Source organism: Artemia sp. Qi Xiang Cuo, chromosome 4 (genome assembly GCF_049724085.1).
Source record: "Artemia sp. Qi Xiang Cuo chromosome 4, ASM4972408v1, whole genome shotgun sequence".
Classification (NCBI taxonomy): Eukaryota; Metazoa; Arthropoda; class Branchiopoda; order Anostraca; family Artemiidae; genus Artemia; species Artemia sp. Qi Xiang Cuo.
The window spans coordinates 63,749,175-63,772,452 of NC_142797.1; the positions used below are offsets into that span (position 1 = coordinate 63,749,175).

At 36.6% G+C, this 23,278-nt stretch overlaps 1 protein-coding gene and 1 pseudogene across 5 annotated transcripts in view; one reads left to right on the forward strand and one right to left on the reverse strand.

The window, feature by feature from the left end:
- Gprk2 (G protein-coupled receptor kinase 2) overlaps positions 1 to 23,278 on the reverse strand; it is a 205,007-nt gene that overhangs the window by 118,616 nt on the left and 63,113 nt on the right. For all 5 annotated transcript variants that reach the window (XM_089088485.1, XM_089088486.1, XM_089088484.1 and 2 more), the window contains one exon: positions 20,244 to 20,339. In XM_089088485.1, the coding sequence (XP_088944611.1) occupies positions 20,244 to 20,339 (96 nt within the window). The remainder of the gene's footprint in view (positions 1 to 20,243; positions 20,340 to 23,278) is intronic.
- Positions 11,765 to 12,741, forward strand: LOC148953324 (uncharacterized; annotated as a pseudogene).

Here is a 23,278-nt window from a genome sequence, read left to right on the forward strand (position 1 = left end):
AATGTATCTTTTGATCAGGTGAATAGGGACTTCTTAGTCAAATTGAACTATGAATTTAAGAATACAGCCGTTGCATCGGGTTTCAGCATTCTTTTGCACCGCTTTCCTTCAAATCTTTGTCGAAAATAAAGCATAGGTGCTTCGTATACAAATATATATCCTAGAAAGTAGACACTTCCTAAATACCAGCACTTGGAGAAGAAATGAAGAAATCACATGAAAAAATACAATGATGAAATGAGAATTATAATTTCAAACTACTATATAAGCAAGATATGAGGAAAATATATATTCATATATAAGTAAAAAGAAAGCAGTGGCAACAGTAAGAAGTCTGGTCAGGGAATCCAGACACTCAGAAATTTAGAAAATTCCATAAAAAAAAAGGACAAATTTTGATTCAACAGTTACGATTAAACAACGCTTATCACAGCTAGACGAAAATTTCCCCCTCCCCATCACAAGCCCTTGCATGCATGCGAGTAACGCCAATTTACATATTTCGGCTTCTTAACCAAAGCTCTAAAGAACCATTGGGAAAGGACAGCAAAATATTACAATACAGAGACAAACTTATTGAACTGACGACTTAGTGGAATAATAGCTACTTTTCCCTCTGTTATTGATACCCTAATTGGTCTTTGACATTACTACTTCCAAACCCACGTTACGAATCTTAAATACATAAATTAGTTTTTAAGAGAGGAATATTTTCTAATAGATCAAATAGAAGTAAGGTTATATACAATGTATTTAAGATTCGACTTAATTTCTAAGGAAGCAAACGAAAGACGTAAATAGTGACGAAGAACGCACTGCTTTCCCATCATAAACACAAACAGCAGGTTGAAAAACAGGGATTTATTGATTTTTTTTTTCATCTATCTTCCATATATACTAAAACTCATCAAGGAATTTGCTTTAAATCTTTCTTTATGACGTCCTCCCACCCCAGACGAGATTGTGTTTTGCTGAGGACGGCCCTTGCATATAGGGTTGAAAAATTCATTTGCGGTTTGAGTTCCACTATTTTACAACAAAAAAAGAAGAAAATCCCTATTGTTCAACCTGTTGTTTGTGTTTGCAAAGGAAAGACCAGTAGAACTTACAGCATTTGTTAATTGTCCAGAACACACTCAAAACTTTGATATGTAAGATCTGGGAAAACCCGGTTCAGCTGTCTATATTCGGAGACAGTTAGCTTAGGCTCAGTGGAAAAACTACGCTGTAGGCATATTTAATTAAATATTCAATATATGGAGTTGCTATTTTGGTTAGATTGTTAGGTTAGGTATTTAATATAATTCGTTCTGGGTGGCCTGTTTTCCATAATTCTTTGTCGTTAGTTTCCGTAATCTTGCTAATAAAGTGTTATGTTTTGATCATGCTTTGGAATATTTCGTTAGGATTAGCCTAACTTCACTTCTTAGGTGTGTTCTGTATAATTAACAAGTACCGAACTTACGTTACGAAGCTGAAGTAAGTAAACTGGCACCTTGATGTAAGAAGGGGAATTTTCGTCAGTCCGTCATTACCATAACGAGACTTTCGAACTGATACCTCCAAGCATACATTAAGAAACGTGAGTATCCAAATTATTTTTGAGCGCTAAATTATTTTTCACTGACCAATCAGAAAGGAGCTAACATATTCAAGCTTCGTATCTAACTTTTTGAAGAAGCAATGGAAAAAACTGAAAGAATTTACGTTACAGAGTAAAGTAAGTAAACTGGCGCCCTGATCTATGAAAACGAATTTTCATCAGCACGTCATTATCATAATGATACTTTCAAATTGCTACTCCCGAACCTACACTACGAAACTTCAGTACACAACTTAGTATTCGATTGTCGATTTAACCTTAGCTGACGAATCAGAAACGAGTTAACACAATTAAGTTCTGAAGAAGCAATGGACAAGGACAGCAAGAACTTACGTCACGTAGCTAAAGAAGGTAATGTCGTGTCTTGATGGTTTATAGTTTTCGTATTACTAATCATAAATCAGTTACATGCCTAAGCTCTATACGGGAGTTCTTAACTTACAGTACAGAAAGACCCATAATCATTACTAAACAATTAGAGGCATGAAAAGTTGGCCAATCATAAAGCGGTTTACATGCCTTAGCTCTGTAACAGGAGTTCTTAACTTGCGATACATAAGTAATCCCCGGGGCCGCGCCGATGTTTGAATCGAACGCCGCCCACGAGATGCCCGGTCGACCGCAGCCAGAGTGTCGTAATGCCGCCAGCGCGGCGCCACCCGATGAGGTGGCGGCGTTCGGCTGACTTTGAATTAGTTCGCATCAATTATTTATTGCGTCAACTGTAATGTTGGAGCTTTTCTTTTCTCGTGTGTTTAAGGATTTTGACTTTCCTGCTTTGAAATCATGTGCGGTTTTCAAAATTAAACAAACAAGTTCGAGCAAAAATAGTTTGCAAGAATTCCTTGTGTTCACAGGGAGTTTTTATTTGGCACTAGTTTTTGTAGTGCATCCATTGACTAGACCAGTGGTTTTCAAAATTATTTAGACACTGTACCCCGTTTTACCCACATAACACTTTAGGTGCCCCTTCTTAGTTAACGGTGCTAAGTAGACTGTAGATAAAATTCAAATAAAATTGTCAGTTCTAGAGTTAAAGAGTTGTTTTATTTTTTTTTGTTGGCCGACCACAAACCCCCTACTAATTGTGGTGGACCTCCAAGGGGTACGCGTACCACAGTTTGAGAACCACTGGACTAGACAACTGCCTTTTGAACAGACACCAGATTAAATTACAGGTAGGAACTTGAGATTTAAGGACCTCTCTATTTCCAGACACCTTGGTATAACAAAGAATCAATATTTCTAGAATCCTTACCATAGGCAGGTGTTTATAAATACCGAGGCTTTGGTTCCGTGACATAGCAGCGTTACTTGAAACGGTAGGCTCTGAAAATTCTCAAGTTCCTAACTGTTAAATTCTGAATTTAACATTGAGGACAACTAATATGTTTCCTTTTTTTTCATAAAACCACTGGAGATGTAATAACTAGGAGCAGATTAGGAGGTGTTTTTTACAGGACGAGGACTTATTTCAGACATCGACAGAAATGAATGGGAAGGAAACTACAAATGCATGTCTCCCTAATCACCATCTCAATAGTTATATATATATATATATATATATATATATATATATATATATATATATATATATATATATATATATATATATATATATATATATATATAAATATATATATATATATATATATATATATAACAACTCACCGCAGCACCTGGCCACCTGAGACCAACACGGCTACGCACGCTCCTCCTCCAACCAAATCTATTGAAAGCCTCTCTCTTTAAACCCTCCCAGGAAGTTCTCATTTACCTTGAATCTATCTTTGTGGCATCCTCCCACTGCAACCGTGGACGACCTGCTTTCCGTTTAGCCCTAACGGTTGGCCGAAAAGGACAATCTTCAGCAATCTGTCATCCTTCATACGCAGAACGTGCCCTAACCATCTCAACCTTTTTCTCATTGTAGTCCTAGAAAGCGGAATTGAACCATACTTTTCGTACAACGTACTCTTTGAAATACGGTCAGTCAGCCGGGTACCCATTACCATCCGTAGGCAATTTCTCTGGAAAACATCTAGCAAATCTTCATCCGTTTTTCGGAGCACCCATGCTTCAGAACCATATTTGAACACTGTCATCACTGAAGCTTCCAATATTTTAATCCAGGTTTGCAGACTTATCTTCCAATTCTTCCAAACTTTTTTAAACTGTGAAAAAACACACTGAGCCTTGGCTATTCCACTTTTAACATCTTCAGAGCTCCCACCGTCTTTACTAATAATAATACCAAGGTAAGTGAAGCTGTCCACCTAATCAATCTTTTCGTTACCCAACGTTACCTTTTCAACATCACCATTCTTAGCATTAGCGACTTAGTTTAGTTTTCAGACCTATTCTAGCACACTGACCTCGCAAAATCTCTAAAAGTTCATTCATTTTGTTCACACTTTCATCTAGTATGCTTAAACCATCGGCATAATCTAAGTCCAGGAAAGTTTTTCCTCAACATTAGATTCCGTCTTTTCCCATTGCCTTTCCTGTGCTCCTTAAGAAAAAGTCCATCAAAATGATCCACATAAAGGGGGGTGGAACACAACCCTGCTATACTCCTGATTTAATCTGGAACCAGCTGCTAACCTCATTTCCTACCTTAATCGCAGCAGTGTTATTCCCGTATATAGCACTAATCACTCTAATATATTTGTCTAGTATACAATACAAGGATAGGTCCTTCGCTAAAGCTCTTCTATCAACAGAATCGAACACTTGCCCATAATCTATAAAACTGAGGACCAAAGGTGCCTGATAGCTTAGACACTTCTCAATTATTAACCTTATATTGAAAATTTGGTCGACACATCCTCCACCTTTTCTAAAACCGTGCTGTTCTACTCTTATAACTTTGTCTACGACATCTCTCAGTCTAAAAAGTATCACACTGCTAAGTAATTTGCTACCTACAGAGATCAGGCTAGTGCATCGATAATTACGATGCTCACTCTTATCACCTTTCTTATACAGTGGTTTAATTAGGATTTTCCTAAAATCGTTAGGTACTTCCCCTTATTCAAAATCATATCCATAATCATGAGTATCTTATTTCTAACCTCAGAGCTACTATATTTAAGAACTCATTTACTACAGTATCAGCACCTCGTGCCTTATTATTTTTTCTATATCTATAGTGTATTACGGTAATCACCTGGCAAAAAAAAAAAAAAAAAAAAAAAAAAAAAAAAAAAAAAAAAAAAAAAAACTGTCTTCCTACTTTAGTAACTGAAATAAATGAGCACTTGAACAAGGTCTAGACCCTACTCATCCATCCAGTTCCCCAGGACAAAACAGTATAACCAATCCGACAGTCCGAAAATCAAGTCCAAAATTGAGCAAAATCAGCATCAATAAGCATACGTCTATGTTCCAAAACCAAGCTATAGCACATTTGTCCAAGATCACACACTGTCCAAGTGCTGGGGCTTTTTACCCTAAATCCTCTTTCATGTAGTGATCTGGTTGTTCCAGCTACTTTAACGCATTACCTCTCGCACCACTCATAGTCATTACACTGACCTTTGAAGTGGGTTCTACCTTCTCCCTAATAGTCGAAGTTGCCAACTTCAACCCAAATCAAAACTATGTTCAAATTCCTTTTCAGTATCTTGCTCAAGAACACTGTATGAGTTGTCATTAACAATTACAGTCTGAACCTTTTCAGTTTCATATTCACCCTCAGTGCTGTCTTTTCACCAAATCTCTTCACAGCCTGCTTCTTTGTTTTGCTTGCTTTTGCTGCTTCATTTTTCTTTTCCACCTCTTCTTTGGCTCCCTTGTAGCAAAGGCCGCTTCGACCCTGTCCTTCACTGATGTATCAGTGAGCACTATTGTTCTGCCCTACTTTCTTCATTGAAGCATTGTTTTCTTGGTGGTGATGGGATGTGGTTGTACTTACTCAGGTGTGACTATCCTATTTCACAATGACTGAAAAATCATAGGGTTTACTGAAAGCATTGGGTGAGAGGATGACAGTGCATGTTGGGATTGACTGGAGTTAAAACCTCTGATGAGCTTTGCATCTCCCCACCAGCTTCATGGGCTAAAAAAAAATATTTGGTTGATCTGTATTTAAGAGCACAGATCTCCATTATCAAAACAATCTGGATTGAAAGGGGATATATCTTCCAGATAATTTCTGGAAAAATGATGGTGTGAAAGCTAAGGGGAAAGGTTTTCCTACCAACCCAGCTGTGATGTAAATGGTGAAAGTTCTTCCAGGATTGTTGACCATCGTCATATCCATGGATTGGTTGCACTGACACTTGGGTGGGTCAGTGACAGAACTATCCAATGGTTGCATGCAATGACTGTAATGGGATGAAATTGTCAGCAGTATAACCCCATGCTCCTTGGCATACTTTGTCATATTTGGATGAAGATGAGCATCATGGTTCTGTGGTATGAGTAGCTTCATAGTATCAGGAGAAGCATACAAATCCTTCACTAAATATTTGATATAATCTATAAATATAGGACCTTTGATCCACCTAAGAAGATAAGACTTGCTATTTCTAGCACAGTGTTTCAAAGATAGCGTCTTATTTAAAAAAAAAAAAAAATCCATACTTTCAGGCTTCCAAATATATTTAAAACATGATAATATATAATGGATCAGTGCTATCAAAGTTGGTTTGTCTATTAATAAAAAAAATACGTTAACAGGCACTTCAATCTTTGAAGGCCTAGGCTGCAGTCAAGGAAGTAAGACTTGTATGGGTGGGTGGGTGTTGACAGTATTTGAAAAATATAAAATGGTATAAATATGTGGTTGGACTTAGATATTTGTAAACGCTTTGAGATTTTTCGGGAACAAGGTCCCAAAAGCTCTCCTGTATAAATCTGGTGTTAATTAAATAATGATAAAAAAGGAAAATACATAATATTAGGTTTTGAGGACAACTGCGGATAACAGCCAGCGACTCGCGAAGTTTCTAATTCATGAATAGGCCCAAATACCTTGTAAATTAAAGCTGGGCTTTGAGAAAGAATGATCAAAAATAAATTTTTGCGGCAACACTGATCGCGCCGGCGGCATTCTGCCAACATCTCACCAGCGGCGGCACGGAAAAATTTCTGGCGGCACGCCGCCGCTGGCCTTCCCTTATCGGCGCGACGCCGGGGTCTATACAGAAGACCCATAATCATTACTAAGCAGCCAGGGGCATGAAAAGTTGGCCAATTCTAAAGCAGTTTACATACCTTAGCACTGTAACTAGAGTTCTTAACTAGAAATACAAAGGACCCATAATCATTACCGTACTAAACAGTTAGGGGCATGAAAAGTTGGCCAATCATAAAGCAATTTGCATGCCTAAGCTCTGTATCGGGAATTCTTAATATGCAATACAAAAGGCCAATAATCATAACTAAGCAGTTAGGGATATGAAAAGAGAGGGTTGACTTCTAATGAATACTGCCTTTAAGAATTTTGGAGGGCGATAGCCCTACTCTCATATTTAGTAATTTCTGTTCGTTGTAATTTTGACCTGATTATTCATTTTAATCCCTGTAACATTACTACTCTTTGGAAAACCTTCTTTTTGGAAAACGTTTTTTCTAATTAATACATATATATAGATCCAGGATCCAGGTTGGCCCTTCTACTATTTCTGCTTCCCCATCTCTCAAATATCATGGGCTTCTATACGGAACATCAATTCGAGCAACACGCTCATTATTAAAGCATTGAAGTGACTTCTCCTATGTTGAACTCCTATGGACTTCTCTCCAGGGTTAAGGGTCAATTCATAAGAAAACACTCGGTTGTCTTAATAGCTCGTTTTTTGCTCCTTATATTTTCTTTTTAGTCCCTATTTGGAAGTTTTTCACTGCTTCTGAACGGAATCAAATTCGTTCGTTATTTTTAAGATTTTGTAAATATCTTCTTCGTATTCCAATTTGGACTCGTAACAGGTGCATATCAAGGCGTTATGGAGTCTTCGAAATTTGCGAGAAAATGGATAAACTAGTAGCTAAATTCAGAGTTACATGCGAATCAGTAATCAATTTTCTACTCAACTGTCATAGATATAAGTCATTCTAATTTTGTAATTCTTATGTTCCATTTTTTTCAGAGTTCATTTTGTTTTGTTTATTATTGGTAATAGTTTCTGTTGGTTTTATATACGAGTTTATTTTTGTTTGTCTGAGGCCATGTTGTTAACCTGCCTTTGAACAGTGTAATTGCAACAAGTTAGAGTTATCTTGCATTATGTATGTTTTTGAGTATGAGTATTATGAGTTATAGAATTTTAAAATGTGCATTAGGTCAATTAAGGTTTTTTTTTTTATTTTGAAAGACAAAAAGTGCTGTCAAATTTTACAAACTGGTTTAGCTTATTTAGTTTCACGGTTCAGACGCGACAACACTGACGAAAATATGATGCTGCCCTGAAAACCTCATAATTTTGATAAAACCTAAGTTAATTTCTTAGAAAATCTCTGTTTTGAAGTATGAATGGACAATGGATCCAGGGAAAGAGAATGTTTCTGTTTTGATGTCCTTTGTTTTTGAAATATGACATTTCCTTGTCCTTATTGACTATTCAACATGCACTTAAAAATAATTTTTTTTATTATTTTGGCTTAGGCTGCACCTAAATTATGCTAGTTTTTTACAAAATCAATAAACTACAAGGTGAAGAAATTACGAACGATTAAATGTACTTTAATCATTTTTTTTCCTTTTGCTTCGTGTGTTTGTTGAGTAAGAATATTATTGTTCTCTTAATGTAGCTCTTGTCTTGTTTTTTCTCTTTTTTTATTTTACTCTCGTTGTGTATATTTTTGCATTTAGAGGGTACAAATAAATTATTGTTATTATAAGAGGTTACAGTTAAACGTAGACTTGTAAACTGATGCAAAATATATCTAAAATCCAATGCCAATCTGATAATTACACATAATACTAACAATCCTAGGAATTGGAGGCATAAGGATGGTTGAGATTATAGCCTGAAGATAATATTGCCTGGTACATCCTTAGCTAAAAGTGAGTCAAAAGAGAACTCTGACAAGAAGAAAAATATTTTTTTAAGCCAATAGGAAAATCCCCGAAAACACCGACCCTCCAGGATGCACAACCCTCCAGGTACCACAGGACAAGCTTTTGTACAATTAACGCTAATGAAAAACAAATTAAAGCTCTAAACATAGAATATGACATTTTCCTCTTCAACTATTGACACAAATGACCTCCTCTGTCAAGTTCACACTTGATAAGATAAGATAAGATTTATTGCAAAAAGCCTGTGGGCCATAGCAACACATAATACAATCTATATGCAAACACTCAGGAACAAAATACAACCTCAGATATTAAAAATCAAAAAAGGAAAAAAGAAAAAGAACAACAAAACGACAAAAAAGAAACACACCAAGGTTCGACTTTTAACCAACAAACACCATATAATAAGATTCAAATCATAAAAATAGTATCAGGCTATCCCCTCAAACATGATTCCCTATATTTAGTCCCTAAACGAAGAAACTTACACAACTGTTTAATAACGCACGTGTTCATCTCAGCCATCCACTCGATTAACTAGCATTAGCTCCCAAACACTCGTCTTAAACATTCATTCCGCAACTCAGACAGCTCCTCACACTCGGATACAAAATGAAATAAGTTTTCCTTCACCAATCCACACACTGGGCAGAAATAAGGGCCAGCCGCCAGCCTAAACTTTATCAAAAATTTCCTTCACTCACCTAAATCCAAACTATACCCTCTTACCAACAATAAGTTCTTCAAATCCTCTTTACTCAACCCAAATCTAAAATAAAACTCCTCCACCAACAGTCTTTGGCTTGGGAGTAAAACCTAAAAGGCATAGATTGTTCCTTATGAGCTTGTCACCCTTTGATTTCTTGGTCATTTAGGGTTTGCTGGACTTCCTTCCATACTGACACGGTTTCATCCATTGGGCCTTTTCCTTAATTCCACGTCTTTGAAAGTCCACAAAGGTCCAGTATTTTCTTAACCTGGTTTGACTATGAATCATGTATACTGTCCTTCAAGGCCTCCAAATAAGCTGCCTTAAGAAGCCAAAATCTTAGTAGCCTAATTATCTTCTCCCAGAATTTTACAATTCTAACCAATCTAACACTCCTTAAAGAAAAAAAGAAAAAAGCCCCAAATCTCCTTTCAGTACCACTGAACTAAATGAATCCTTCAATCCTAGAATTCTCTTAAAATATCTTTGCTGAACTACTTCTAGCTTAGCTCCTTTAGCAAAACCCCAAACCTCAGAGCCCCAATGTAGACTAGCAGCTACCTTTGTCTGGAAAACTCTTTTCTGGATCCTCATGTCAGCTAGCTGATTTAAATTACTTCTCAAAAGCATATTTATTAGCCTATTACTCCTTAAATTACAATCTCCTACATCCCTAGACATTCCCCTTAAAGCATTAAACTTGCCGCCCAAATAAACAAATTCATCATTTACCTCTAAAACCTGTTCTCCAAAATTAGAAAGAACCTCTGAATCAACATCTCCTTTACTCCTAACTACTAATACTACTGATTTACTAGTGTTCAACTCTAACTCCCTCTTTTCTAAATAATTTTTTATAATATCTAATCGCCTCAGAAGGTTCTTTCTACTATCCGCTTCTAGAGCAATATCAACCACAATTAACATGAATGATAGCCTAAGCCAATTCAAAGATAAATAAGGGGCTCATAAACCCTCATTGTTTTTCATAAACCTATTTAAATCAATAGAAAATCAAGAAAAGATGTTAGGATATAATGTACATCCTGGTTTTACAGCCAAGTGAGATATGACCAGCCTAAAAAATTTTTCCACAACTTTCCCAAAAAATTTCACCCTCTGAAACATATCTGCTATTATTGCAACATTGCATGAAAGCAAGCCTAATTCTAACAGACTCAATTGAAAGATTTCTGTTCACCGAATAGAAAGCGGTTTTTAGATCTAAAAGGGCTACGAATAGTCTACCATTTTTTCCTCTAGTATAGTTTTTTCTCAATGCATCCAAAGTAAAAATATGGTCAATAGTGCTGAATGTCGATCTGAATCCCGCTTGTATCGGGCTAAGTATTTCCTCCTTATCTAACCAATCTCTTAGCCTAAATTCCAGAACCTTACAAAACAAACTTTTCAAATCGGATTCGCCATTGCTGAAGACCCCATGCAGGGAACTTGCAGCCCCCCATCTTAAATAACAAGGAAAATCACTTTTTCCATGGGCAGTACCGATGTGTCCTCTTTCTTTCTTGATTTTCCACACTCAAAATTCCAACTCAATATTAAGTCAAGGTCATTAAGACTATAGTCGGTAGGGGAGACCGGCTCAGGTTGGCCACAGCCCAGGTTCGTCATTTGCATTTACATAGGGAGCCATCAATGGAAAAACTCCTATAACTTAGTGTTCAAGTTGTCATCTAGTAGCGAAAGTTTGGATGTATCCAACTTTGAGTTGAACCCCGTTTTCAAGGTTTTGTATAGTAAGTTGATTTTTAGGGGTTCAAAAGTAAATTTTTGTGTTAAAGGAAAATGAAAAAGTTGCTCTCTAACGTTAAGGTAAGAGAGAACTTTTGGTGTCGGTAGAAACGTCTCAGACTTAGTAGACTATTAATGATAGACGTTTACCGCCATCTACGATAACAACTGGAAAGTGCTGATTTTTCTCCGAAGAGGGTTGGTTCGCCAAAACCAGCTCTGGTTGGCCACTCTAGGACTGGCGAACCTGAAAAGCTAAATTTTGCAACACACTTCATTGATATTTACTTCATATTTTGTCAGATACACTCGATGAAGAAACGACAATCCCATATACTTTAGCCTGGAATATTCAGTATAGTTAGATCAAACCTGGCCCACAAAAATAGCTTGGTAAGGAAACTAAAAATAAGCTTAAATAAAAAATAAAAAATACTGGTCCGAGCTGCACTAATCAAAGCTATTGTAAAGAAACAGAACAAGAAAACGGCTGCAAAAAAATATGGAATACCATAGACAACTCTGAGGGGATACGTCACCAAAGTTGAGAAACAGGGTGTAGATATTGAGCTTCTATCTCTCTCATTTTTCTTTACCACTTTATGCTGAAGACAGAAATTTACAGAAGAAACAAGAAAATGCTCTTGCTAAATACTTGCAAGTCGTGTGCCATATGCATTATTGTTTAACACCGCTTGAAGTTCGTCGGCTTGCTTGCAGATATTCTCTTGCAAAAGGACTTACCATCCCAAATTCATGGACAAGCAGTGACAATCAAAATGCTGCAGGTGAAGATAGGTACCGTGGTTTTATGGCAAGACACCCAAATCTTACTATAAGAGTGCCTGAAGCAACCAGTCTTGGCCGTGTAACTACTTTCAATCGTGTGACAGTTGGGAGATTTTTTGAAAATCTTGGTGATGTGTACTAGCGCCACAAATTTACAGCGCAAAATATTTGGAATGTAGACGAAACTGGACTATCAACAGTCCACAAGCCAATGAAAATTGTTGCAGCAAAAGGACAGAAACAGGTTGGCAAGGTAACGTCAGCAGAAAGAGGGCAGAATATTACTGTGTGTTTGGGTCAGTGCCATGGCTGACATAAACAATCTTACTGAAAGGAACGCCGCCAGGAACCATTGCTCATGGGTTAGAAACGGCTTCTAGTTGGACGTGTAATGAACTATTTCTTGTTGGGATGAACCATTTTATTAATCATACAAGAACGAGTAGGGCTAATCCTATACTTCTAATACTTGACAATTACATTAGTTGTTACAGTAGTGAATTGCTTGACTTAGCCAAAGAAAATGGAGTTGTCATGCTCACCGTTCCACCTCATACAACGCATAAGCTGCAACCACTTGACAAGTCAGTTATGTTGCCTTTGAAGGCTTTCTACAACAGAAAACCTGCGACTTTTATGACAGAACGTAAATACGAGAATATCTCAATGTATAATATCTCTGAGCTTTCTGGAAAAGCGTATCCCAAAGCAGTGACCCCAGAAAACATAATCAGCGGTTTTTGCTGCACCGGCATTTTCCATTTCAATCTCAAGATCTTCAAAGATCACGAGTTCATCCGTCCATATGTCTCTGATCGACCATCAGCTTCGAACCATGGTTCCATGGAACCATTCTGCTGACGATGATGCGGCTAATCAGCCCACCAACTATGAGAACGATACCCAAACTTTTTCAGGATTCCCCTTACATGGACAAGCTGAAAAAAGCTTCTCTGAACTAGTTGATGTGTCTCTATTTCTGAAAGGTTCTCCGAGAAAAGAAATCAGATATGCAGTAAAAAAAGACTACCGAAATTTTGACTGATACCCCAGTAAAGGAAAGAATCCGCCAGGAAGAGGATCTGAAAGCTGCAGACAAGAGGAAAAAAGAACAGAAAACCCAGGAGAAGAAGAGCGCAAAGAAAGCTAAATTGCACGAAGCAAGCAAGCTATTGTGCCTCGAGAATCAAAGTAATTCTGATAATGTTGAGATGGAGCTTGATGATAAGAGTGAGGACACTCGGAGAAGATAAGGAAGATATGGGAAACAAGCCAATAAAAGTCGATCACTTTGTTTCAGTTGGACTTGCAGGTAAAAAGAGCGCTAAGTGCTTCATTGCTGCAAAAGTTTTGAAGGAATATCCAGTTGAACTTGATGTTCTATTCTTGAAGTAGGTAGGACTAAGAAAGTTTGTGCTTACCGAAGAAGAATCGTGCGTCTTGAAGTCTGAGGTTGTAACAGGAATAGGTAAGCACTCAGTCTCAGGTGGGACTTCAAGACTTGCCAAAAGGCTGAAGTTTGATGTTAACCTTTCAGGATAAAAGATGTGTTAATCGGTAGTTGTGTTTCATCTAATGAGATAGCCTTCAACAGTAAACTTAAGTAGGATTTGATTTATAGAAGGTGGGTCTTTGTGTAGGCTACTGTCCTAAGTCTGTTTATTTTTTGTATCTGAATTTTTAAAGACAATTAAAAATCTGATAAACAACAAATTCTAGGACTAATTCTAGAGGAGTAAAGGCTTTTCTTGACTTGAGTTAAGACGGTAGTGAACTTGGGCCAGTCTGTGGCAAACTTGAACGGGGGAGGCCCTGGTTCGCCACTTTTGGACTACATCAGTGTAACCCATTTTTCTGCTACTTCCAGAAACATTGGTCGTCAGGGATATTTTTAGATACCCCTAATATGAATATATACGTGGCAACTTTCAGAATTATTTAAAGTCGAAAACTGTGTTTACAAAAAATAAATAGCCATAAAAGTGGCGAATGTGGGCCGGTCTCCCCTACTTATGCATTATACCGACCACACTGTTGTTTTTGATCTGTTTAAAACCGGTTTCTCTGTGTGCACTCGGAGATAATTAGCTTAGCCTGAGTAGGATCAACTACTATGCAGGTATATCTTAATTAAATATTTAATATATATAGCTGGTTAGGTTAGGTATTTAATATAATGCGTTCTGGGCGGCCTGTTTTCCATAAATTCTCTGTTGTAGTTTCCATAATTTTGTTACTAAAATATGATATTTGCATCAGATTTTGGTATATTTCATTATGATTAACCTAACTTCACTTCTTGAGTGTGGTCGGTATAGTACACAAGTACCCTATTGTCTATTATTCTAATTTCAAAATTCAAACAAAAGTGAGTCTGCTACAACTTAAAAATCTGTCACAGGGTTAAGTCGATTGACAAGTTAAAACGGCGGGGCTGGCAACAACCTGGGGGAGGGACAACCAGACTGGGTGATACCGCCAGACCCATCTTCTTACCCATACCCTGCTAGAAGCTCTCACATTGTTCAGGGAAAAACGTTTCTGTAAGTTATGCTTGACGTCTATTAACATAATCAGAAGAAAAAGTAGGAAAAGAGGACTGTCTTATACCATTATACCCAAGGCCGTATCCAGAGGGGGGGGGGTAAGGAATTTGAAGCCCCTCCGCCAAAAAATGTTTTTCCGATTCGTAAATAGGTAACAAAAATGAATAGACCAAATTTTTTATGCGTTTTTTAAGGTTTCTTGTGTCGCCCCCCCCCCCCCAAAAAAAAAAACATCTTTTGTAAAACTACCTTCGAAAAAATCCTGGATATGACCTTTTATTCATACCATATCTCACCAAGTAAACTTTAAATTTTAGATTATTGATCAGACGTTTGTGACGTTTCCAAAATCGCTAAATATCTTCTTTCTTTTCATGTTTCTTTTTTATCCGTAAATCTTTGCATCAACTCAAAGTAAATAAATTTAATAAAATAGAAATATAATGGTCAACTTTAGAAACACATTACATTTTGAACATATTGCATATAGTTTCTGAAAAACAAAAATATAATTTTCGTGAACTTAATACTCGAATTGAGTTTTCACACAGTACCAACCTCCAAAATGTCATTTAAATTATACAGTCACACCCTCAACAGTTAGCTACTTCAAATCTCCACCATATTTTTCTTTCGCCGAAAGCTTAACTCTTTGTAAAAGTGACACCTCTTTCCGTGCCGATTAGTGTTGACCTCCTCCTCACTTTTCATTCTGAATGCAACATTTTTATGGATACTGACTTGGCATTCATACAAAAAGACAAGAAAAATGACCTTTGCCCGAAAATTCTAAGAGAGTTGGTCAAATAGTTTTTCCCTTTGTCGGAAATTACTCAATTAGAATTCTAATAGAATTGTCAATCCTTTTGCCAGAATAGGAAAAACGAAGCAGCAGGCCAAATGATTGGTATTTTTTTTTTACTCTGAGTCTGAATGCTGAAGTCCCCTATTTATTTTTTATTTATTTTACAGCCAGTCTAAATATTGCAAATCTTTCGCCACTTTAATATATTTTGGTGTCCCAGGGGGAAGTTCAGTCAAAAGATGCCCAGATGGGAAATACCGGGTAAAATGAACATTATTTCCTTCTTCTTTTTCTTTCTTTTGCTTCCAGTCAGAATAGTGTTGAATTTTGACCTCTTTTATATATATATTTGGTCTCTCAGGGAGTTGCCCGTTTTAAAGATACCCAGAAAGGAAGAAGCAGACCAAATGATCTTTATTGGTGGCTTTATATTATTACTACTAGTTCTAATAGCTCACTGCACCACTAAGCTGCCTGAGGCCAACACAGCTCCCCCACCCGAATCTATTTAAAGCCTCCCTCTTTATACCCTCCAAAGAAGCCCAATTTACCTCAAATCCTTCCTTACTCCATCCTCCCACCCCATTCGGGGACGACCTACTTTTAGTTTGGTCCTAGATGGTTGGCCGACAACTACGAATCATTGGCAATCTACTATCCTTCATCCACAGAACGTGTCCTAGCAATCTCAACGTTTCTCTCATTATAGCCCTACAAAGTGGGATTAAACTACATATTTTCATATAGATTAATGTTGGAGATGCGGTCAGTCAGACGGGTACCCAAAACCCTCTTAATATTGCAAGATTATTTTATATACTTTAAGACCCCCTGAACGGTTGAAATATATTCAATTACAATTCTATCTTATTTTTCCTCAAGGTTCTCCGTGATTGATTGACCCCGTCCATCCTTCTACCAAAATAGGAGAAACCAAGCAGCAGCTTATTAGACAAGCCCACCAGTTAGAAAAGAAGAAATATTGCCTCATAGTAGGCATCACAGTAGATATTGTTGTGAGCTAAATGCGCCCCCAATTATTAACAAGGTTTTCCCCTCCATTTATCTCATTGTCATGTTCTTTTTTTTTCGTTTCATCTTTTTGCCTATTTCAAGTAAATATTTAAAAGTTTAGCAGCTGTTCGCATCAGCTCTCAGCGAAAAAAAGGCGCAGTTATGAAAAAATATGCTAATCAGCACTGGTGCATCCCGGATTTTTGTTTGGGGGGGGGGGGGGGGTACAATAAAACAATAAAAAAAACGCATCAAAAATCTTGTTTATAAGCATTATGTTACATTTTTACGGGTCAGACAAAAATTTCGAGGGGTGGGAATCAAACGAGTCATCTACAATCATCAGGATCTCCGTTCAAAATTTGCAAACTGGTCTTAAAAATAAAACAAAATCTTTCCATAAACATTTTCATTCGATTGCATTATGCACTAATTCTTGCACTAATTCTTGCACTAATTCTTGCACTATGCACTAATTGCATTATGCATTATGCACTAATTATGCAAAGTAATCAACTAAGCTCCTCTCTTTTGGAAATCTTTCTAATAATATCACAAAAAAATCTTTCACAAAAAAATACGTTTTCTAAAGATCAGAAAGTATATGTCAAACGCTTTACATAGCATAACTTCCTCTTAAATCTCCTTTCAACAACCAAGATTTCTCTAGAAGAGGAGATAATGAAGAAACTCTAGAAACCAATTTCAAATAAACGCATATTTTTGTCACACGTTTTATTAATCGAGTATTGTACGGTAACCTAAATTATATGATGTCTGTCTTTCCTTTTACTAAAAAAAAATAATCCCCCCCCCAGCCCAAAATACATGGAGGCATATCGGATCATAGGAACAAACTGTTAATTATTTCAAAGAGGGCATTCCCTGTGAAAGGAAATTATAAGGAGACAAATGCGCCAGGACAAAGACTTTCATTGACTCTATTTGCTTGTTTAAAAGAATTAATTGTTCACATTTTACGATACTTTCTAAGGATTTGTCTACAGAAAAAAAGGTGGAAAATTTAAAATTGAGAATTTTGTCTTCTTTTAGATGTATATTTTGATCGGTTTAACTAGCCCCCTAATCTTGCGAAAATGCATTAAGAGACAATACATTAGCAGATAATTCAGAAAGGTTGTTTTTCAATTGTCAGGGTGATTAAAAAAAAGTACTTCACTAATTGACGTCATACGTTCCTTGCCGACAAATTAATTTCCTTTTATGAAGTTAAAAAGTCATGAAGCAATAACTTTTCCGGGTATTTTGTGTTAAAAAAGTCGTTTGAACTGATTGTTTCTTTTATTGGATAAGTCTTTTTTATTTTTTTTTAATGAAGATCATTTGATTTTTGATAGAGATATTTATCTATTAATGGAGAGCTACTATTTCACCAGCACTATCTTATCGATAATTTTTATTACCATAATTTACCGGTATAATATCATCAATTATCAGCAATCTTGTGAGGATTTTAGGTTAGTGGTCGGTCGTTCACTGATTGTTTTATATAGAAGTTGAATCGTCAGTTATAGATAGGACTCAGCTGCAACAACCCACTGCAGGTCCCGGAATTTGATCCTGGTGATCAGATTATGCGAAAGAGTCTCCACACTTATCCAAAAAGAAAGATGAAGACAAATTATCACCGTCCTGTGATGGCGCAGTGGGATGGATCTCGGCTTGGTAATACGAGACCCTGAGTTCGCTCTCAGCTGCAGAGAACCGTCGCAGAACCCAGAATTTGATGCTGGTAATGAGATTATGCGATATCGTCTCCATAACGATCCTAAAAAATCGTACTTTGGTGACGCCGTGAGATTGATCTTTGATGGGTAATACGCAACCCGGATTTCGATGAGATTATGCGAAAGCGTCTCCATAGTAATCCAAGCAGAAGATCAAGAAGTATGTTTAAAACTTCGTGGTAGCACAGTGGCATCAATCTCTGCTTAGTAATACGGGACCCAAAGTTCGATTTCAGCTGCCAAACGGCAAGGAATAACATGAGGATTTTATATTAATGTCTCCAAATTATCAAACAAGAATAAGTATTATTTTTTTCAATTATATTATTTGCTTTTTCCTGGAAACTCGATTAGCATTTTTATTTTTTTTTTGAAAACTACTAGACAAGATCTAAGCCGCTTTCATTAAACTATCCTCAGGTTGCCAGGAGGTGCTCACTGATGATACCTACTTCGGGGCACTTTAAAAATTAGGGGGCAACAATGTTTTTGTAGAAATAATAATTTTCAAAATTCCCAGTGCATGCACTTTACAGTGAAATATGCTTCTTCAGTTTTAATAGAATGCATTTTAGACCATCTTTAGTAAAGGTCAAAACTATAATTAAAGAATCTGCAACTGGTACGTCTCACATTTTTACAATTCGTTCCTGTCCGTAAAATTTATTAGCCAATAGGGTAAAAAGGATAAAGATCCTCCAGGGCCATTGCCGGCGGATTGGGCGTCGAAACGAAACTTCAGTTGCTGGATTTTTTTTTTACAAGGACAAGTAGCAACCTTGTCTCGCCACAGCGGGGATCGATCCCTGGGTTCCGTATCGCCAAGCAGAGCATGAATCCACTGTACTACCGCAGGGTTATAAGCTAACAGCTAATTTGAAAACTATGGAGTTAGGCTACATCATAGAACGGGTAACAGTGTCTCTATTTATGGTGAACTCCCCGCTGCCCCCAACTCTCTTCTTGCAGTTTTTCACAGTAACTTCAAAACCGACTGCTCAAATATGCGACGCAATTACATAAGAAACGGCATGAAATGCGTCTGGGCCTGTGGACCTTGCAAGAGAACAAGTTGTGCCAACTGTGTTACAACAGAGTTTCTCGGAGTTGACGATTCTGAAGATAACGAAGATCTATGAATATTGATATTTCGTTTTTTTATCACATTGATATATTATATAACTGAAAAAATCGAGAATGTTTTAATTGTTAGTTAAACCACCGAAATGGGCGGTCGTTGTCATTCAACATTTTAAGACCGGTTTCTTTCAGATTCAGCGTGGTTTAACACTAATGGGATATTTCAATGAAATTTTTACTTTTACGTCCAAATAAAGGTGATTTTGATAATCACTATGATCTAGTACTCTATTCTAGACATCAATTTTGTTGTTGTACGCCATTATATGGAAATATGAACTTCACCTCCTCAAAATCCACCTCAACCTCAAAAAACGTAATTTTTAAAATAAAGGTGATTTTCATAGTCTCCGTGATCTAGTAACCTATTCTAGACATCAATTTTGTTTCTGTACGCCTTTTAATGGAAACACGTATTTCATCTCCTCAAAATCAACCTCAACCTCAAAAAACCAAATTTTTAGTTTTACATTCAAATAAAGGTGATTTTCATAGTCACCATGATCTAGTACTCTATTCTAGACATCAATTTTGTTTCTGTACGCCTTTTAATGGAAGAACAAATTTCGCTTCCGTAAAATCAACCTCAACCTCAAAAAACTTAAATATAATTTTACGTTCAAATAAAAATGATTTTCACAATCACCGTCATCTATTACCCAATTCTAGACATCAATTTTGTTGTTGTACGTCTCTACATGGAAACACGAGTTTCAACCCTCAAAATCAACCTCAACCTAAAAAAACACAAAAAAAAACAGCTAAATGATCAAACCTTACATATTTGGAATAAGCTTATTTTTTTTTAGTTGGGTAGTCAAAGAATTATCTCTCTTGCAATTTATTTCGGGTTAGGCCTTGTTTTCACACACTTCCTGGACTAACCCACCACTACCAAAAACTGCAAATAAAGGTTTCCTTTAATTAAAAAATAAATTTTTGATTTTTCCTTATTTTTTAAGACATACATGGTTGTGTAAGTTTCCTCTTAACCAACTCAAACAATTATGTTTCAATTTCACTGCCCTTAGTGCTTGAAATTTAGAAAACCCTAGAAATAAATGAATACTTAGAAATTAGAAAATACTTGAAATTAGAAATAAATAATACTTAGTTTATCCTGTAGTCCAATGCACTCAGTAATATGTGGAAACTGTAATATCTTCCTCCATTTCCGAGACCGCCCTTTGTTGCTATCTCCACCACCTAAAAAAGAACCAACTTCACTCCAATGTATTAAATATATTAAACCGCCATTTAATTAGACTCGAATCAAAGATAAAAAGATGAATTAGCCACGGGAAGGGACGTAACTCGAGTAATTTCGGTTACCTTGATTAATTTAAGTTGACAGAAATCTTACAGAAGGATCTACAGAAATATAGGATGGGCTATACATTTACATAGAAAATGGAAGAATACAATTATTACATTGAATCCATAATGAAAACTTCAAAAAATCCACCATAAACATTTGTATATGTCGTGACAAACTTAGTACGATTCGTCTGCTGTTAATTTTTCTTATATATCAATCTTCGAATGAAGCTATTGATATAGCTTCATTTATTTTTTCCCATACCCAGTCTTGTGTGGAACGATTTTCTGTGGTGGAGTAAAAATCACACTAAAAAGCTAGGTAATCTTGTATCTTGTAAATATTTAAAAATTCTAGAAAAGATACCGGAAATTTAGACATTTCGTAGGGAGAGGTCCAGTCTGGTGACACAATGTTCTCATCACTCTGTACTTGCCAGTCCATAAAGCTTCGAATTATTTATAGATCATACGTCGTGACTTCGGGAGTCGAAGTCACGACCTCCTGCAACAACGTAAACGACTCTAACCACTGAGTTACGACGTTCCACCGACAAGTCAGATTAATGTAACTTTACCGCCTATAAGAACAATGAATTATTTTCTAATATAGGCTACAGAAATTTAAATTTGTGCCCCCCTCTCCTGTTGGTGATATTCCATTTCAGCACCACCATGCAAATAAACTCCTCCCTATCCACCTTATCCTCGCATCAATCATTAGTCAAACAACTTGAATTATTAATTCATATGACCAGATATAAACTTTTTAAACTTTTTAAAGTTTAAAAAGGACCGTCTTTTTTAATGTACTAAGAAGAGTAAAATTAAAATTCTATCTTTTGGATTGGTTAATTGGAAACTTACGGAATATCTTAAAAAAAATAGGAAAAAATAGGAGTTCAATTTTTTAATAAAAAAGACCTCAATATGCAGTTATACGGATCAAAAACAATGATATATATACAAAATAACTTTGCACAAACTGGGCACAAAAGGCACAAAACTGGATAACTTTTTAAAGTGGTCTTTAAAAAGGCTCCTAACCATGAGTTCCCATACAAATCATAGGCAGCGCAATAGCACTACCTAAGTAAAGAACGACGATGGTACAATATTTTTTTATTTTTCTTAGTCTTAGACCGGGGCACTTCGTATCGAAGGAGTTGTCATAGAAACTTCGAAAAGGGCTCATTCGATTGGAAATTTGACTGGCTTGTGCCCTTTAAATACTCGAAAGTGATTGGAAGGCAACTAACAACCCTTTCAAGCCCACCATTTCCCCAAACACATCCAATCAAAATTCTGAGATAGCAATTTTGTTCAGCGTAGTTGATTTCCATGTGGAAATTCTGTTTTTTTAGTGGGACACTCCCCCACCGCCCTCAGGGCAAGGGTTCTAATTTATGCCCTTAGGGCATATAACGTTTTTTTTTATAAAAAGCGTTGTCGTAGAAACTTCAAAAAGGGCTCATTCGATTGGAAATTGAAAGGAATAGTGCCATTTTTAGTTGTCGAAAGTTATTGGAGGGCAACTAGCCCTCTCTCACCCCCACCATGTCCCCGAACACATTCAATCAAAATTCTGCGATTGCAAATTTCTTACAGGGTGCCGAAAGGTCTGGAAATTATGTCTTTAGGGATTATATCCCCCCCCGACAGCCCTCAGGGCAAGGGTTGTAAGTTATGCCCTGGGGACATAGGTTTTTTTTTATAGAAAGCGTTGTCATAGAAACTTCAAAAGGGCTCATTTGATTGGAAATTGAAATGGCTAGTGCCCTTTTTAATAGTCAAAGTGATCGGAAGGCAATTAGCATCATTACCATATGCATCAATTATCCAAACACCCCCACTACAAATTTTGAGATAGCCCTTTTATCCCCAGCAGTTGAAATGTCCAGAATTATATCGAATAGAATATCACTCCCCCCGCAGTCCTCAGAGTGAAAGCTGCAAGTTACGCCTGGGGGGTATCTGCGATTTATGCTTAAATTTTTGTTGTATAAACTTGAAAGGAGGCTCTTTGGGTTAGCAATTCAAACGGTTGGTGCCCTTTTTAATAGCCGAAAGTGATTTGAGGGCAACTAACCCCCTCTCAAGCCCACCTTTTCCCAAAACACATCCAATCAAAATTTTTAGATAACCATTTTGTTCAACGTATTTAAAGTTTTAGAAATTAGGTCTTTGAGGATGATAACCCCCTCAGAGCCCACGGGGCAAGGGTTGTAAGTTATGCCCTGGGGGCATATAAGATTTTTATAGGTGTTGTAGAAACTTCAAAAAGGGCTCATCTGATTGGAAATTAGAAGGGCTTGTGCCCTTTTTAATAGTCGAAAGTGATTGGAGGATAACGAAGATCCCTCTCACACCCACCATTTCCCCAAACATATCCAATCAAAATTTGGAGATGGCCATTTTGTTCGACGTAGTGAAAAAATTAAACCCCATATGCCCTATGCCTTTACTGAAAAAAATACAAATGAAAGTGCAATGTCAGTTTAATATACATATACTGATATTCGGTCATCAAAATATTAATATTATTTGATTTATTAAAGTTATAAAAAAAAACATTTATATTTTTCCAGTAAAGTACAATTTATGTTCTGGCCTTGGGAAGGCATAGGTGTGTTGAGCCCTACTCATGTTAATTTCTGCTCGTTTTCAGTCTACCTTGGCTATTTATTGTTATTTCTATTCGCTTTGTTTTTCATTTATTTATCGATGCTTGTTTTTGGTTCTTCCACGCTGTGTGGACAATTTTGTTTTATTTTTGCTCATTTTTTGTTGAATTGAGTTCTTTACTTTTCTTTGAAAAACTTATTATT